Source organism: Neurospora tetrasperma, assembly GCF_000213175.1.
Source record: "Neurospora tetrasperma FGSC 2508 unplaced genomic scaffold NEUTE1scaffold_5, whole genome shotgun sequence".
Classification (NCBI taxonomy): domain Eukaryota; kingdom Fungi; phylum Ascomycota; class Sordariomycetes; order Sordariales; family Sordariaceae; genus Neurospora; species Neurospora tetrasperma.
In genome coordinates this window covers 2977109-2995135 of record NW_009799103.1, presented here as the reverse complement: position 1 = coordinate 2995135, position 18027 = coordinate 2977109, and the positions used below count along the sequence as shown (strand labels likewise).

The 18027-nt window shown below is 53.2% G+C and overlaps 4 protein-coding genes across 4 annotated transcripts; all 4 read left to right on the top strand.

Annotated features, from left to right (window-relative positions):
- Nucleotides 1–451: 451 nt before the first annotated feature.
- NEUTE1DRAFT_124095 (uncharacterized protein) lies at nucleotides 452–3024 on the top strand (the record flags this gene model as incomplete). The annotated part of the gene is made up of 3 exons (XM_009855226.1): nucleotides 452–835; nucleotides 898–2151; nucleotides 2208–3024. 3 exons carry the CDS (start codon nucleotides 452–454, stop codon nucleotides 2880–2882), a joined length of 2313 nt encoding a protein of 770 aa, XP_009853528.1.
- A 2517-nt stretch (nucleotides 3025–5541) lies between these two features.
- NEUTE1DRAFT_86337 (uncharacterized protein) lies at nucleotides 5542–11779 on the top strand (the record flags this gene model as incomplete). Its single annotated transcript, XM_009855225.1, has 3 exons — nucleotides 5542–8575; nucleotides 8705–10880; nucleotides 10940–11779. The coding sequence occupies 3 exons, from the start codon at nucleotides 5542–5544 to the stop codon at nucleotides 11058–11060; spliced, it is 5331 nt and encodes a 1776-aa protein (XP_009853527.1).
- A 1865-nt stretch (nucleotides 11780–13644) lies between these two features.
- NEUTE1DRAFT_67654 (uncharacterized protein) lies at nucleotides 13645–16709 on the top strand (the record flags this gene model as incomplete). The annotated part of the gene is made up of 2 exons (XM_009855224.1): nucleotides 13645–16178; nucleotides 16279–16709. The coding sequence occupies 2 exons, from the start codon at nucleotides 13645–13647 to the stop codon at nucleotides 16625–16627; spliced, it is 2883 nt and encodes a 960-aa protein (XP_009853526.1).
- Nucleotides 16710–17266: 557 nt separating this feature from the next.
- Nucleotides 17267–18027, top strand: NEUTE1DRAFT_117885 (uncharacterized protein; the record flags this gene model as incomplete). Its single annotated transcript, XM_009855223.1, has 1 exon — nucleotides 17267–18027. The coding sequence occupies one exon, from the start codon at nucleotides 17677–17679 to the stop codon at nucleotides 18010–18012; it is 336 nt and encodes a 111-aa protein (XP_009853525.1).

Here is an 18027-nt window from a genome sequence, read left to right as displayed (position 1 = left end):
TTCTTCAGTTCCTTTTCTTCCAGTTCCCATATACCTTCCGTATTCTCTCTCAAACTTTCACCAGTCTGGTTAACGAACGGGCGGGGTGTATGCGATGGGGAATCGTTGAGCTGGCGGACCTTGGCCCACGCCCCCGTCTTCCCCTGTGTGTATCCGCCCAGTTCCCCCGACGCTAAACCCCCCGACGTCATTGGGGACGGGAAGGCCTAAACGTCGACCACTGACATGGAGCCGAGCAGGCAAAACATGGGATCAACGAAGAGCAGGCGGGAACTACTCAACACCGACCGATCATCCCAACTCGAAACTTTTTTTCCCTGACTTTTCCTTGACCTTTTTACCTAGCACATAATCCATTAATCCGTATACTAGTTGTTATACCGACTGTCCTTTACCTCGTGCATCATTGAGACATCACCGACCAACCAGGTATATCACTGCCACCACCAACATGGCCGGCTTCCGCCTCACCATCGAGAACGGCTCCTTTCGTGACGTCCACGGGAGACAGATCACCCTACGAGGCATCAATGTCGCGGGCGACGCCAAGTATCCCAACAAACCCGAGCAGCCTTCCCATGTCGGCGAGAACTTCTTCGATGGCGACAACGTCAAGTTTACTGGACGACCATTTCCCAAGGAAGAAGCCCACCTCCATTTTTCGCGTCTAAAGCGGTTTGGATACAACACCATCCGCTATGTGTTTACGTGGGAGGCCATTGAAGCTGCTGGCCCTGGTATCTACGACGAGGAATGGATACAGCACACCATTGACGTTCTGCGCGTAGCCAAGCGCTATGGCTTCTACATCTTTATGGATCCTCACCAGGATGTCGTAAGTGAATTTCTCTCGTGTGTAGTTGTTGGCCTTTGGAAGCTGATATTTGCGCGTCACAGTGGTCTCGCTTCTCAGGCGGCTCTGGCGCCCCTATGTGGACGCTATACGCTGCTGGTTTGAACCCACAAAGCTTTGCCGCAACGGAGGCGGCCATTGTTCATAACGTCTACCCAGAACCCCACAACTTTCCCAAGATGATCTGGTCGACAAACTATTACCGACTCGCTGCCGCAACCATGTTCACACTGTTCTTTGCTGGGCGAGACTTTGCGCCAAAATGCATCATTGACGGCGTAAACATCCAGGACTACCTACAGGATCACTTCCTCAGAGCCTGCGCCCACCTTGCCCAGCGGATACACGAGGCAGGTGACATTGAGAACGATGTGGTGTTTGGCTGGGAGAGTCTGAATGAGCCGAACAAGGGCATGATTGCCTACGAGGATATTTCCGTCATACCCAAGGAGCAAAACTTGAAGAAGGGAACATGTCCGACCATCTGGCAAACCATACTTACGGGGTCTGGTCGGGCGGTTGAGGTTGATACGTGGGACATGGGCGGCATGGGTCCGTACAAGGTTGGAAGGGCGCTCATTGACCCAAGTGGCGAGCAGGCGTGGCTACCGGCTGACTACGACGAGTCTCGCTATGGCTACAAGAGAGACCCGGGGTGGAAACTAGGCCAGTGTATATGGGCTCAACACGGTGTTTGGGATCCAGCCACCGACTCCCTGCTCAAAAAGGACTACTTTGGCAAGCATCCTACGACGGGCGAACATGTCGACTACCCGTATTTCAGCAACCGCTATTTTATGGACTTTTTCCGTAAATACCGGGACACGATACGAGCGATCCACCCCAACGCCATCATCCTTCTTCAGGGACCTACGATGGAGCTGCCTCCCAAAATCATTGGTACTCCGGATGGTGATGACCCTTTGCTCGTATACGCGCCACACTGGTACGACGGCATCACCCTCATGACGAAGAAATGGAACCGAGTGTGGAATGTCGACGTGATAGGGATTCTTCGCGGTAAATATTGGAGCCCTGCGTTTGGCATCAAGATTGGAGAAACGGCTATCCGGAATTGCTTCAAGAACCAACATGCCACCATGAGACAGGAGGGTCTTGATTATATTGGGAATCACCCGTGCGTGATGACCGAGTTTGGCATTCCTTATGACATGGATGACAAGAATGCCTACAAGACGGGCGACTACTCGAGCCAGTCGGCTGCGATGGATGCCAACCATTACGGTGTTGAAGGGGCGGGATTGGAGGGCTACACCTTGTGGCTCTATATGACCAAAGTATGTATCAAGATATGGTCAACTTTTGCCAACTTGAAGCTAACTGACGATTGTAGAACGACCATGAATTGGGAGATCAATGGAACGGAGAAGATTTGTCCATCTTTTCGGTGGATGACAAGCTTCTTCCAGAGTCACCCCTCCCAAAGTCACATAGTCGCGATGGGTCAAGCTCTAGCATTGCGACTCCAACAGGCACTAAAGATGATGACTTGGACGACGACAGCAGCGTAACCCCAGCTAACATCAAGCGCACGCTCACCAATCCCTCTATATCGTCAGTGAGCACGCAACGTCAGCCGGAATTGACCAACAGTCCCGGATACCGCGCAGCCGAGGCATACGTGCGTCCAGCACCCATAGCCACGGCCGGTACCGTCAAGAAATACGGGTTCGACCTGCGGTCATGCCAGTTCAACGTGACGATTCAAGCTCCGGAGGGGGCCAAGCCGGATACTCCAACGGTGGTCTTCTTGCCCGACTACCACTTCCCGAAAGATGCGTGCCAGGTGGAGGTAAGCACGGGCAAGTGGGAGATTAGGAGTGACGAGGAAGAGACGACGCCGTTGCAGAAGTTGAGGTGGTGGCACGGAGAGGGAGAGCAGACGCTTCGGGTTACGGGTGTGGTCAAGCAGGTCAATGGCGGCTCGGGCGAGGGGACCGAGGTGGGATATTATGACCAAGTCTTTAACCAGGCTAAAGGGTTTTTGGACGCTTGCGTTATCATGTAGGGAAGGGTGTTTGGGCTTTGAACTATAAAGCAAGTAATGCAGCGATTTGGAATGGGAGTCTCATATGAGTACCGCTGAAGTGAAGAATGTTTTGTCGACAAGCGATAGCATTGATTGCTTAGCGGAACGTTTATATACCGTGCCCTTTCGTTGGTGTGGGGAGACTCTGGAAATAAAGTCTGTGGTGTTGAATAAGCTTTGAATAAGCTTTCAACATGGCAGAATCGGTCAGATGCCGAAACCCAGTTTCCCGAGGGATCAAAGTGAAACATGAGCAAAGCATATACCGGGGAGAGTTTGGGCGGGATCGCCGGTAACATGTACCTTTTCTGTTATTGGTGTCTTTACGCAGTTTCGAAAGAGTCGGTCGGTATCTGCGAAGAGGTTTAGGTAAGGATGTTTCAGATGGTCGGTCGGCATAGCTGCAGCCTTTCCCCGAATCGGTCCCAGGGTTGAAACAGCCGACAGGAACGGATTGTCAGGGAAGCCCGGGAGCCCGAAGTGGAGAGAGGTGAAGCACGGAGAGTTTTTTTTTTTTTTTTGGAAGAACGGGGCCGCCAAGTCGGGTCGGGTCTATCAGATGCACGGGCGGGGGACGGGGGCCCGGTTAACTGGGGGTCCTTGCAGTTAAAAGCACGGATTAAGAAGCGGAAGCCACCGGTTTTGGTGTCTGTTGAGTGTTGATCACTGCAGTGGTGATATGAGCCGACAGCTTTCCACATGTCAGACTTGAAAAGAACATTTGAAGTTGGGTCGGGTCTGTTTCCTTCGATCAGCTGAGTGCCCGCCCGGTTTCTTGCTGGCGGCTAGATCTGAGTGCAGAGGTTCGCTTGTAGTGTCGGGTAGTGTCCACGGGTACCGATCTTGGATCTGGTTGTTCCACTTCCTATATGCAGACGGGACAGCTTGTTAAACCCCAGCGAGGTCACTACCGGCCAGGCGAGCAAGGGAGCCTGGGTGCACTAACAACGTCAACGCCGCTACAGTACAAGGTACGTGTACACTACTGCGTACACATACCGCCCGAAACAGCGCGGCGCTGCTATAGCGGACGGGCAGTGGAGAGAGGTAGAGGTACCTACCCTAGCTGAGGTGGGTGACCCCGGCGACTGGACGGGCCACGGTGTTGGGCTTCCCTTCTCAGGCTTTGCTTGGGTGGATGGGCGGGCAAAACCGTAGTACCTCTAGTGCGGGACAATTTTCCCCTCACAGCACACACGCCTGAGCGACACGTTTTGGACGTGCTGCCATCTCGGAGAAAGGATCTGATCTGGACACACAAAAGACACTTCACCGGACAAGGCCTGTCGTATGGTGTTCTTCATGCGCGACCGGAGTCTGGCCCGGCCGGGAAAAGATTGGGAATCCATCGCTGGACATGGGCAAGGGACGGGAAGGACATATGCCTAGGGAAATCACGAGCGGGCAATTCAGAAAGGGGTCATTTCACTCGGTCATCTAATTTCAATGTCGTCTGATACCTTCCATTTTTATCCATCGGTTTTTTTTTTTTTCATCGAGTCAATTCCCAGTCGGGCATCGGGTCAAGATCTAACCAACTAATTACCTTACCAACACCAACACCAAACAAACACCGAAACAAGCTGAGCTAGACGCAAGATCGTGGTCGTTGACGTTGACGTTGACGTTGTCGTACCACACTCACTACCACACAGCAACCACACCTCCTCTTTGGTTCAATCCGTCAAAGTTGTGTCAGTTTCAGCCAACCGCACAATAGCACCGTACCTACCTGTCCACCGATCTCAACCTCGACTAGGTGGTTGCCATCTGCATTCCTCATTCAGCTTCCATCTATCCATCCTGTCAGTCACACAGTAACACACACAAGACACAAGAGACTATCCCGTCGCCACCACTTCTACACCACTACCTACTACCTCTAGACTACCTCTTCTCTCCACAGCATCGTCGACCGATCCTACCTAGAGGTAGTCCAGGTACCTGTATACTTAGGCAGCTAGCTAGGTATTGCCTATTTGAAGCTACCTTCCATCTTACCACCAGAGGAGGCCGTTACCTCGGGACACTACCTACCCACACAGGCTATACCAACTGCCGCGAACCGACGGTTTTGTCGTTCCTGTCGCAGCAGTTACCCCGACCTTTGTTATCTCAACTGTGCCGCAACCCAATAGCTCGAGTCCCAATCAGACGAGTCCGGGCCCAACAACCACAACACCCTCTTTTTTCAGTCAGGGTTGTTGGTCGTCGAAGACATACGCTCGTTTGTCTCTATCCCCATCTTCGACGACAACATCCTCCACATGTCACGACAGTCTAGGTAGACTCTAGGTATTCCACCAGCAGCCCGGCCCATACCTTGCATTCGCTTTCCTGTCTTTCGTTGTTATTGTTGTCATCTGTCTCTGCACCACACGTCAGGCTGCTCTCGTCCCGTTCCAGCAGGTATCCAGCAAAAAACATCAGACGACTCGCGCAAAAACGATCGGCCTCAGCCTTCCCCGCCCCGCGAACCTCGATCAACCGATAGTCCGTGGCCGGCCACCCTTGCCGGCCATCACATATCTCTACCGCCATATACCGCCAGACCCATCCGTGGCAATCGCTTTATCGCCTTACTTTTTTTTTCCCGACGACATCGCTCAACACCCGCACCTAGGTGTTGCCTCCGGCCATGTACCAAAATGGCCAGAGGGACCCTCCGCGGCCCTTTGCGGTCCCGCCGCCACCACCGCCCATGTCACCCCCGCAAGTCGGTTCTGGAGTTGCAGGCATCAACAGCGTCATGAACATTCCTCCTCCACCCCCTCGCTACCCGGGCGCACCAGGAACTGTGGGCGGATCCTTATTGCCGCCTCCTCCCGGCCCGCCTCCCGGGAACCCGGGTTTCCCTCCGAGCGCAATAGCCCCGCCGAGCGCCTTGGGCGCTGCACCCTGGCATGGCGCCTGGGGACGCCCATACAACGGACAAACCGCCTTCAATCTTCCTCCTCCTCCGCCTGGTGGAAATGGCGGGCTACAGGCCTACAATCCCTTGTTGCATGCGCAGGCGGCTGCAGCGGCGGCGGCGGCGGCTGCGTCCGCTTCCAATACCCCAGGCCCCCCCGCTACCTCGATCACGATACCTCCCCCGCCTCCGCCGAGCGAGCAAATGAGCGCGACCTATATTCCATCGGCCGGCGATACGTATGGTGAAGGTGTGGGCATTCCGGGCTTGGGGCTGCCCGACGAGATCGGGGGCCCAGGCAACTGGACCGGGGCCGAACAGCAGCGCTTGGGAGGAATATCTATGGAGGATGCGCATCGGCTGCACGCTGCTCCCACGGCGGATAGGGGCTTATCGACCACCAGCAACACCCCCAACAGCTCGTCGGCTATTCCGCCCGAGTTGGCAGCGCAGTGGCCGCTTGATAGGGTCCTGATGTGGCTTCAGGCAAACAGCTTTTCCCAGGACTGGGTGAATACGTTCAAGGTCTTGAACCTTCATGGTGCGCAATTTCTGGAGCTCGGCAGTGGTCATGGTGGTCGCGGAAACTTTGGCATGATGCATCAGCAAGTATATCCGCAGCTGGCGCATGAGTGCCAGATGAGCAAGACAGGCTGGGACCAGACGAAAGAGCGGGAGGAGGGCAAGCGGATGCGACGAATGATCAGGGGAATCGTGACGGGTCGATCTGTAGATCCATCCAAAGTTGCGGCAAGTGGAGGCGCGCAAGGAGGAGCAGGAGGAGGAGGGGGAGGAGCTGGAGGCCATGCCCGCAGAGAGTCCGTCAGTGCAAGCGTCCCGCCTAGCGCAGGTCCCGATTCTGCAGATTCTCCAAACGTGGAGTTCAGCAAATCTCATCTCTTTGTGCAGGAAGAGCAAGTCCAGTCCGGACCCAAGGCCCCGGGCCCGGGCTTCGCAGGCAGGAGATTCTCCCAATCGCGCGCAACGACGATGCCGCTGCTGACAAGTACCATGTCATCAGGTGAGCCAAATCACCGTAGCATGATGAGGAATCTGGATATAGACAGCGCCCGTCGTCACAGCCCGAGCACCAGTAACGTGAGCGAATCGGGCGACCTAAACGCAGGCACCTTCCGTACGGTCGGGAGAGAAAGGCAGGATAGTCCGATCGGTGGCAGTCCTAACCCTTCTTCTGCCCTCTTCCCTTCTAACGCTGGCAACACGATCTTGTCATCGTCACCACATCGCAGCGGCAGCAGGTTTGGTCATCGTTCGCGCAACAGCAGTGATTCAGTATCCTCAAACGCAGCACAGTACGGGTCTGGTATTCCTGCCGATGCCGCAGCCATGTTTAAGAACGGAAGCCTCGCGGATATGATTAAGAATAGCTTTAACTCAAACAACCTCGATCGTCGAAACGGTCAAGATGGTGGTCGGCCCTTGGGTGTCGTTGAAACAGGAGACAGGAGTGCCGGGACTGACCCTCCGAACAGTGCCAAGGGCCCAAAGTCGTTCTTGTCCTTCTTGTCGCGAAACAAGAGAAAGGAAGATGGAACATCACCCGACGAGCTGGATTCCCCCACCAGTCCAGCTACCGGCTTCAAGGCTCACTCGCTTGGCAGTCGTGCCGGTCATGTCAGCGAAACTTCGCTCGATCAGCGCCCCGGTTCAAGTATCTCGACTCACGATCACAGTGTCGGGTTCCAGAGCGGCCATAGTAGGAAGAAGAGCGTGGTATCTACTCGGGTTTATCTCCTCGCCACTCTGGATCACTGGAATTATCGCATGTTGGATGTTACTGATATCGACTCCGCTCATGACTTGAGACAGCTAGTGTGCATCAACCTGGGCCTACCTGACAGTGAAGGCGCGGCAATCTACGTGACTGAGCTGGGCAAGTTCGACCATGAGGAGCCCTTGGATGATATGAAACTACTCACGAACAAAAGGCTACGGGCGGACGCAATCGGTACACTAAAACTGTTTGTAAAACCGGGCGGTTTGACGAGTTCGCCATACCTAGGTACCGGAACCCAAAGCGGTCAGCCATCATCGTATGTTCCTCGCGGCGCTCCTCCCATGGACGAGGAAACTTTCAACAGGCTAAACGGACAAAGGCAGCGTTCTAGTTCATCGCCGCCGACGTCAAGGCAGAATACGATATCCAGCAAGGACCGGGACGAGAAGATGCCAGTGCCGGAGCCAGTCGAGCACAAGGCAGAGCCCCCGAGAAAGCACGCAATCAAGGAGACAAGCCCGATCGGAGAGACGACACCGTTCGGTATTGTCGGCAGGAAAGTGGACTTTGACCAGCCCCGACTCTCACCCTTCGAGGACAAGAGGCCCGATCACCTGTTTCCGGTACGAAAGGCACCTGCACCACCAGGGGACCCATCGGCTACTTTGAAAAAGGTCAATTCACTGAGTAAGAAAACTGGACAGGGATTCCGACCTAGCACGGCGCATGCCACCCAGCACCATCATCACAACGCCATAGATCATGGATACCACCAGAGACGAGTATCGACGGATATACGCGAGAACACGACGTCCGAGAGGCAGACGAGGAGGCCAGCCGCCATAAGAGGAACCGCCGAAGTGCCATCACCATCAGGAGGAATCGGCAGTTTGCTAATCAATATAGGCGGTCACCTGGGTGGCATCGGTCATCCTGTCGCTGGTGGTGCTCGCGCATTATCACCAAACCGTGTCGCCTCAGCGCCCGTCGGGCATGGTGGTGAGATGAGCGAACAGCAAAGAGGTAAGGAAGTCATGTCTTTGGTTGACTCGGGGCAGCACGCGAGATCGAGCTCAGATCAGCGAAGTCCTCGTCACGATCAGAACCACTTGCTTGATTATAGAACAGATGCTAAACTGCGGTACCAAACAGCACGCGCGCCGTCACCTTCAGCTGTTAGTCCGAATGCTCGTAGGAGACCAAGCGAGTCTCATATCAGCCAGCAACAATATCAGCAGAATCACCGGCCACCATCATCGCAGCAGCAGCATCCACATCTCCAGCATCAGGCACAGCCACAGCAGCAGCCGCAGCAGCAACAACAACAGCAACAGCAACAATACCAGTCGAGACAACAGCAGCCACAGCAACCACAGCAGCAACAACAAGCACAGCAACCACAGCAACAACAGCAGCAACAACAAGCTCCGGCTCAACACGAGGAGTCCAAGCGCAAGTCCCATGGTCCAGATGTGGATTTCAGCGATAATGATGTGCGCTTCACCCCACCTCCTGAGAGTGAATCCCTCAACGCCAGTTCAAACCATCAAAACTACGCAGACGATCAAGATGATTCGGACGACTCAGATGATGGCCTCTTCGCGGTTCCGATCTCGAAAAACAAGACAGCGGAGACGTCGAAGACCAAAAACGATTCGGGCGGGAGCGACGAAGGACTCGGCAAGCGCCCAAGCTTGAAGGTGGCAACCGATCGCTCGAAGAAGAACTTATCCGTGGCATTCACTACTCCTCAGGCCAGCCCCAGAATGGCAACGTTCACGGACGAATCTGAGCATGCTAGTGTGCCAGCTTCCTCGGGTCATGGTCACCGGCAGTCAGCGCCTGTTCCATCGGGGTCATCGAAGGAATGGGAACAGGATGAGACGGAGTGCAAGATTGGCAGGCGCAAGTCCTTTATTGAGAAGGATGTTTGGGCCAACCGTCCCCCGACCGACGCCCTTATCAACAACCTTGAGGACTTCTTCCCCAACTTGGATGTCGACCAGCCTGTGCTTGAGGAAGGCGGTGACACGGAGGTTGAGGTTGATGCCCCGTCACCGATTGCCGAGGTGGACGAGAGCCAATTCCAAACACGGCCGCAGCCGATGGCGGAAACCATGGCTCAGAGCAACACGGCGGTTGCCGGCAGTAGCAACAACGCTCCTATGCTCCCGCCGCTAAACAGGGTTTCTTCAGCTTTCAACGAGAGCGATACCCTGGGGTCTGATGAGTCTACGCTCAAGGCGCTGGAGTCACGTCCACCATCGATGGTATCGGGCAGTGTGCGCCGCTCTAGAGGCCTTGGCCGCATGAAGTCTATTCGTGAGGTGGCCCGTGGTGCGCACGAAGCCCACAAGCGCTATACGCAAACGTCGATGCAGACGAACGTGGCCACACCGGCAGTTCCCAACGCGACGACCAACCTCATGCGGCGAAAGAGCACAAAGATGTTTAACGCTAACATTGTGCAGATCGAACCTAGGCGGGGGTCCATTCTGTCTACCATTCCCCAGGAGACCCTTCCCACGCAAGACAACATCAACACACTACCGAAGAGACAAACAACGTTCCGCTGGTTCAAGGGTCAGCTGATTGGCAAGGGCACCTTTGGCCGCGTCTACCTCGGTATGAACGCGACAACGGGTGAATTCTTGGCCGTCAAGGAAGTCGAAGTGAACCCCAAAGCCGCCCAAGGCGACAAGAAGAAGATGCAAGAGCTGGTGGCCGCGCTCGACCAGGAGATCGACACGATGCAGCACTTGGACCATGTCAACATTGTGCAGTACCTCGGCTGCGAGCGCAAGGAGACCTCCATCTCCATCTTCCTCGAGTATATTTCGGGTGGCTCCATCGGCTCGTGCCTGCGCAAGCACGGAAAGTTTGAGGAGCCCGTGGTTGCGTCTTTAACGCGCCAGACGCTTTCCGGTCTGGCGTATCTGCACCGCGAAGGGATCTTGCATCGGGACCTCAAGGCGGACAATATCTTACTGGATCTGGATGGCACGTGCAAAATTTCCGATTTTGGCATCTCCAAGAAGACGGACAACATCTACGGTAATGACAAGACCAACTCGATGCAGGGGTCCGTGTTCTGGATGGCGCCCGAGGTGATCCGGTCGCAGGGCGAAGGATACTCGGCCAAGGTGGATATTTGGTCGTTGGGCTGTGTGGTGCTGGAGATGTTTGCGGGCAGAAGGCCATGGAGCAAGGATGAGGCGGTTGGGGCGATCTACAAGATTGCGAATGGCGAGGCGCCGCCGATTCCGGATGATATCCGGGAGGAGATCACGCCGATTGCGATTGCTTTTATGTTGGATTGCTTTACTGTGTAAGTGTTTCTCTCCTTGTTGGTGATGATGACCGTTTATACTAACTACTATAAAACAGCGACCCGACTGATCGCCCTACCGCCGACGTCCTTCTCTCCCAACACCCCTTTTGCGAGCTGGATCCTAACTACAGCTTTATGGATACGGAGCTGTATGCTAAGATTAGGGGTACTTATTAATTGAACTGGGGAACGACGTCATTATACACATTTATATATCTTTCTATGCTAGCGGGCAGCGGGCTTTAGTCTACAGGAGGATACATACCGCCGACAACCCCTGTGGTGTGCACAAACAAAAACCAAACACACTTGAAGATATCTACTTGTGCTTTCACCACGTTACTACGGACAAGAGGAGGCGAGAAGAGAACTACTGGGTGGAGTTGAGCTAGCCTATCACCCTACCCTACTTATGAAGAGGAAAACTTGCGCAGGAAGACTTGGGGGAAATCGGAGCAGTACACTACAAGTAAATAATGAAGTGGATCTCCAACAAAAGGCCGGAGAAGAGAAAGAAAAAAATTAAAATAATAGGGGTAATGGGACGGATACGATCGGTCGGTCGGGGTGTGGTGTCAGTCAGGGTTTACCATAGGTATTTAAAGGGGGGAGTGGGGATGGGGGCTGTCCCCAAGGTTCGGATCGTTCGATGTCGGAAGGCAAACGAGTCAATCTTTTCCAGCGCGCATCTCTCTGTGGTCGGAACTGTGTGTTTGCGAGTGTGTGTACGTGTGTCTGTGTGAGACGGGCGTAGAGAGAGAGGGAGTGTGAGCTGGTTCTCACTTTAGAGATTATAGTACGGTATCTCTATGGTGAAGCAATCGAAGAGATTTGGCGTAGGTAGAAACATGACCTGTCTGTCTGGAGGTACAATTCACAGCACTATCTTTGCTATACTAGATATTGGATTAACTGCGAAGAGTTAGTGAAAGAGCAAATCTGACTTTATGGGTTGAGGTGTTAAAATTGTGTGAATCTTTCGCTGTACAGGTAGTGTCAAGATTCCAAGTTGTGATGTACCCCTGCTTGTCCTGTGTTCGGGATTTTTCCCTTCTTTTCTCGTCCCTTATTTTTGGGCCCTTGTAAGAATATATATATGTGTGTGTAATGGGTAGTTATTCATGTTTAGCACCCAAGTACATACATCAACATACTTGTTGATTCGTTGTCTGTCGTCGGTAAAAAGGTGATTAATGGGTCAGCTCAGTTGTGTCGTTGTTGCCTTTTCCCCAAATGTTTCTGATTTGATTTGATTTGATTTGATTTGATCTGATAGCTCGGAATCTCATCCGATCTAATTTAACTATTAAGCCGTTCGTCTGAATAATACTTTGTAAGACATGGGATGAGATGAGTATAGTGTAGATAGGTATGCAGCTCGTAGATGGGATGGATGGCGATAAATGGAGGAGCTGTCTGTCGGTTGGAAGAACTTGCTCGGCATTAGATATCCGTTGTTGCTATTTTCGGTATGTATTGGTGATGCAAATGTATGGTAGTCGCTCGCATGGCTGATAATACATATGTATGTGATTGAACTTGAAAAGATAAAAGGTACCTACTTACCTAGCTTTGAGGCTCTTCTAGTAATATCTTAGTTCAAACTCTGGATATTTCCCAATTAATCACGCCGCGGTTCTAGGTCTACCATACATAGCGGGTACTGTAGACAGAGCAGAGTCCACCGCCAACTTCCACACTTGTCACACCTCTTGTTGTGTCCCCTTGTTTCGGTAGAGGTTTCCCTCGGAAGATCACCCTGGGATCGAGACAGCGCCAAGCCGCCAGGGGACTTTTACCTACAGAAAAAGGTGGAGGGGGAGGGTCGATCTTGGCAGCTTGGCATGTAAGTCATGACCAATAGGGAAGCCAATTGCCTTGGCAAACGGCACATGGCTTTTCGCGGCCCTGAGCTCGTCTCCGGGGCAAATCCACACTGCAAGTGGAATCCACTGAACGATGGACTTGACGATCCAAGGGGGGAGGGAGGGGCCGCCGCCGCCGCCGTCAGCCAAGCCATTAATGGGCATCTGAGGAAGGGGGAAAGTGGGAGGGGGGACCTGGAGAGGAGAGGAGAGGAGAGGAGAGGAGGCGTTCCTTCTTCGTTTCCTGTTTTCCGTATTCTCTGCTTCGTTCCTTCAGTTCTGATCTTGACACCTGACACACTCCTTTTTGCGAACCGACGACGACCTCGGACTCTTCACTCTTTTCATTACTGTACACCAACCACCTTGGGTTGTGGTGGTCTACCAGAAGCAGACGGACTGTCTTCCAAGAGACACTCGGTTACAGCTTCCCTCGATTGGGACGACACGTTGGACGGCCAAGTCCTTCTTCATCGGTTTCTAGAGATAGTTGCCGTATACATACATACATACCTAGAGAGGTACCTACCACTATCCATGTAGGTTACATACTACTGAAGTCCAACCTAACAACACCCTTCTCGGCATTGTTGGATATCTACCCTAGACGAGCGAACCCCCTCCTGATCAGCCATGCCATACCGTTAGATATCGGTTGTTTTGAAGCACTCGTCCTCCCTCCCTAATACCTCCAGGTAGCTTCCGAACTACCTACCGATTCCTGTAAACACGCGACACTTGGGGATCCAAAACCATACCTAAGCTCTCTCAGGGCACGTTCTGCGACTACGTCCCCTTTTTGTCCCTAGTCGACCGACGGTCCTTCTCGACTCTGCCCTGCTTGTGAGACTGGCCACGCCCATCTTCCGCTTCTTCGGCGGCCATTCGTCGCTACCATGCTACCTCTACGCATACGAAGATACCGTCCATTTCTCATAGGCGCATTCATCATTCTTGTGCTGCTATACCATGTCTCCCAGAACTCGGACTGGGAGCTCTCACAGTCCGCTTTGTACTCTCCAAAGAAGGCGCCAGCAGACTCGGCTGCCAAAGACAGACTCAATGTTGAATACCAACCGCCACAACCGCCGAAACCTACGTCGATAGCGCACGAGAAGCAGACTACAACTAGCGCGCAACCTACGCCCAAGAAAGAGACCGGTATCAGGATTCCCCAGCTCAAGACCAGTAACGAGGTACCTGGCGGCTTTGGCCTGCCCACTCCCGCCCCTACAGTCGGAAAGGCGCATGACCACAGTGCCGCCGAGGAGTCGCATGTTGCCGTGAAGCTGCCCGATCGACCCGTACCAGGAACGAATGACGGTGGAAAGCCTATCGCGGACATCGAAAACGTTGAGCCTACATCGACAAAGGAACACTGGCAGAAGCCGAGTGAATGGTTCCCTGTTCCTAAAGAATCCATCATCAAGCTGCCCACCGGGAAACCCAAACCCATTCCCACGGTCCAATTCAACTTTGGTGAAGAATCTCCCGAGGCCAAGGAGAAGCGCGTGGCTCGTCTGAACAAGGTCCGGGCGGAGGCGCAACGCGCTTGGTCCGGTTACAAGAAGTATGCCTGGGGCCATGACGAGCTTACGCCCGTTACCAGAATATCTAAAGACCCCTTTTGCGGCTGGGCCGCCACGCTTGTCGATGCGCTGGATACGCTTTGGATCATGGGGCTGAAGGAGGAATTCGATGAAGCCGTCGACTATGTCAAGGAGCTTGATTTCACCTACTCTGCGCACCGCTCCGAGATTCCCGTGTTTGAGACCACTATTCGTTACCTTGGTGGTTTTCTGGGCGCATACGACGTATCCGGTGGTGAAAAGACAAAGGCCGCGTACAAAATCCTCCTGGACAAGGCCGTCGAGCTCGCCGAGGTGCTCATGAGCGTCTTCGACACCCCCAACCGCATGCCGATTCTGTACTACAGTTGGCGCCCGTCTTTCAACGAGAATCCCAAGCGAGCATCTACCCGCTCCGGTATGGCCGAGCTGGGTACCTTGAGCATGGAGTTCACTCGCCTAGCTCAGCTGACGGGCGAGAACAAGTATTATGACGCTGTTGCCCGTATCACGAACGCCTTGGAGGATCTGCAGAACCGAGAGGACGGAACTGCTCTACCTGGAATTTTCCCAGAGAACATTGACGCTTCTGGCTGCAACCGCACCGCTCAGGCTGCTACCAACTATGATAACCTCAGCGATGCTGGAAAGCAGCAGGTTGACGATGCCACAGACCTCAATGAGGAGCCACAGGGCTACACCGCCGGGATGACAGCCCAAGACATCCAAAATGGCAAGGACCCTCTGGATTTGAATGGCGTCACGAAGCGAGAACTCAACCGACGAACTCCCCCGCCCCGTTCTTCAGTCCCCGGACACCAACCACCCCCTTGGAAGGGAGCCAAAAACCAAGGCCCACCGCGCGACGCGCAAGGAATGCCCGCAAATTGGGATTGCGTGCCCCAAGGCCTGGTAGCAGGCGGCTGGGGCTCCGAGTCCTACAGCATGGGCGGCAGCCAAGACTCGGCATACGAATACTTCCCCAAGCAGTATTTGTTGCTAGGCGGGCTCGAGGACAAGTACCGCACCATGCACGAAAAGGTGTCGGCCGCTGTAAAGAAGTACCTCCTCTTCCGGCCCATGGCACCCGGAAACCCCGATATTTTGTTTTCGGCCAAGGTGACCAGCTATGACCACACGGACCAGAAGCTCAATTACGAGTGGGAGGCCACGCACCTGACCTGTTTTTTGGGGGGCATGTACGGCTTGGGTGGCAAGATCTTTGGGAGCCCCGAGGACGTGGAGATTGGCAAAAAGCTTGCTGCCGGGTGTGCGTGGGCGTACGAGGTCATGCCGACGGGCATCATGCCCGAGTATTCGATGGTCCTGCCGTGCGCCAAGGCGGATGATTGCCAGTGGAACCAGACGGCTTGGTATAATGCCATTGATACGGAGGCGGAGTGGAGAGACGAGCAGCTGAAGAAGTGGGAGGTTAACCATGCGGAGTGGGTGCAGGAGGTGAAGATGCTCAAGAAGGAGTATGCAGAGGCTGAGGAGGCGGCGGCTAAGGCGAGAAGTGAGCAGGAAGCTAAGCCCAAGAATACCCACCAATCGGGACTAAACCCCGGTGTTCATCAGGGCATGCAGCAGGATGTCGATTACCACTTGACCAAGAGGAGGCTTTCTGAAGATGACAAGATCGAGGTAGCCGCCAAAGTCAATAAGCTCGAAGATGAGCTCGATCTGAACAACATCGCTGGCCATGCGCAGCAAGACCAGCAGCAAAAGCCCATGTCCGAACTCCTCCTGCCGCCGGAGCCAGAGAAGCCGCTCAGCCATGAGGAGTATGTCGAGGACAGGATCAAGAGGGAGAATATCCCGCCGGGGTTCGTGTCGTTGAATGATAAGCGGTATATCCTTCGGTATGGCGCCCCCTTTTATTGGTGCACATCTTGCCCTTTTAGCACTCCCTTTTTTCCAAACCATATCAGTAACCGACCCCCTTTCGCTAACAAATAACAGCCCCGAAGCAATCGAATCCGTCTTCTACTACTACCGCATCACCGGCTCGCCCATCTGGCAAGACAAAGGCTGGCGCATGTTTGAGTCCGTCATTGCCGCCACGCGCACCGACATTGCTCACAGCGCTATTGATAACGTTGCCATTGCCTCTACCTCTACCTCTACCAAAGATAAAGATAAAGATGACGATAGAAAGCAAACGAAACCAAGTTTCACAGATAGCATGGAGAGTTTCTGGTTGGCGGAAACGCTCAAGTATTTCTACTTGCTGTTTGCCGAGCCGGATGTGGTGAGCTTGGATGAGTATGTGTTTAATACCGAGGCTCATCCTTTTAGACGGCCGACGTAGGCATATATGGTGGTGTTTTTTTTGTTTCTTTTTTGGAATAACGGAAGGAAATGGGGAGTTGGAAAGTACCTGACTTTTTTGGCCTCAGTATCGAGTTGGATTGGAGTTGGCATCGGATTTAGCGTTGATAAGTAAGGGTTGGATAGTTAACGTACGTACGTCCATACGTAACGTAACGTACCTTGCGAACTTTGTGGGTGTAGTGTACCTAGGTAGTTGAAGCAAGCGGGGGTTGGATTCGAAAGAACGAAAGATCGAAAGAGCAAGAGAGAGAGAGAGAGGGGGGTTTATGGACGTGAAAGACATGCATGTTACATATTGACTTTGCTTGCTTGGGTGATGATGATGATGATGAGGATGGTGAAGGAACAGTCACCTTGACTATGATGATATCTGTGTATCTTATCCCTGAAAAGAACCTGTAGGTTAAGTTCGGTAATAGTACTTACCTCTACGCACCTAAAGCCAAGTCCATCTCCCTATATACCTCTAGGTATTTACATTCTGAGGAATTCAAGGCACAATACCTACCCCGACATAGTATTACCGGGTACCTGTGCCGAACTGAACCAGACCATGCAAGAAACCATCGATGTGCACAACGGAAGATGCAGCACAAGAAAAACTCTAGCATTTACATACTGCGTAAATATATATATATATGCCTTGAACGACGGAAAACCATAGGTAGGTACACCATAGCATGCATGCATGCATATGTACACGTTCATCTGTTTTTTGTTTTCCTCCCCGAACTTTTTCCCCAGCGAATTGTTATAGTCATGTTTGAACAGGTACAACACAAAGTTGATATTGACATCCATGACATGACATGACCTCTCTATATGTATGACCTTTGTGTGAACTTGTACAGATGATAATTTTGAACGCCCCCTTCTGTTCTGGCCCCCTAGACCCCATCTCTTCTTTCTTTAATCCTTCTTCTTCCAATATATGGCTTGACAAATCGCAAACATACAACAAACAACAACAACTTTCCCGGATGGTTAATGCTGGTATGTACATACACATGACTCGAACAGCATGACATGGCGTCCATCACATCTACATCTACCATTCCTGCATCCACCCCCCTTGACCTTATCGCTCTGTCGATACATTCCTGCCTGGGTGGTAAGTGCTGCTGCTGCTACGCTCCAGGACACCGGGCAATTTGTATCCCCGCGCTATCATCGTCCCTTCTTTCCACCTTGAGCGCTCAAATAATAGCGGGCGCGGTGAGAGAAGAAGACAGACTCGCAGCACCACGTATAGCGAATGGGGAAAACTGGGGGGAGATGGACACCAGCCCAGGTGCAGTCACATTGTCTTCCGCCCACTGCGCAGTTTTCGTCGTCATCGACGGACGGGCTAGACTAGACTAGACTCGATTCGAAGAA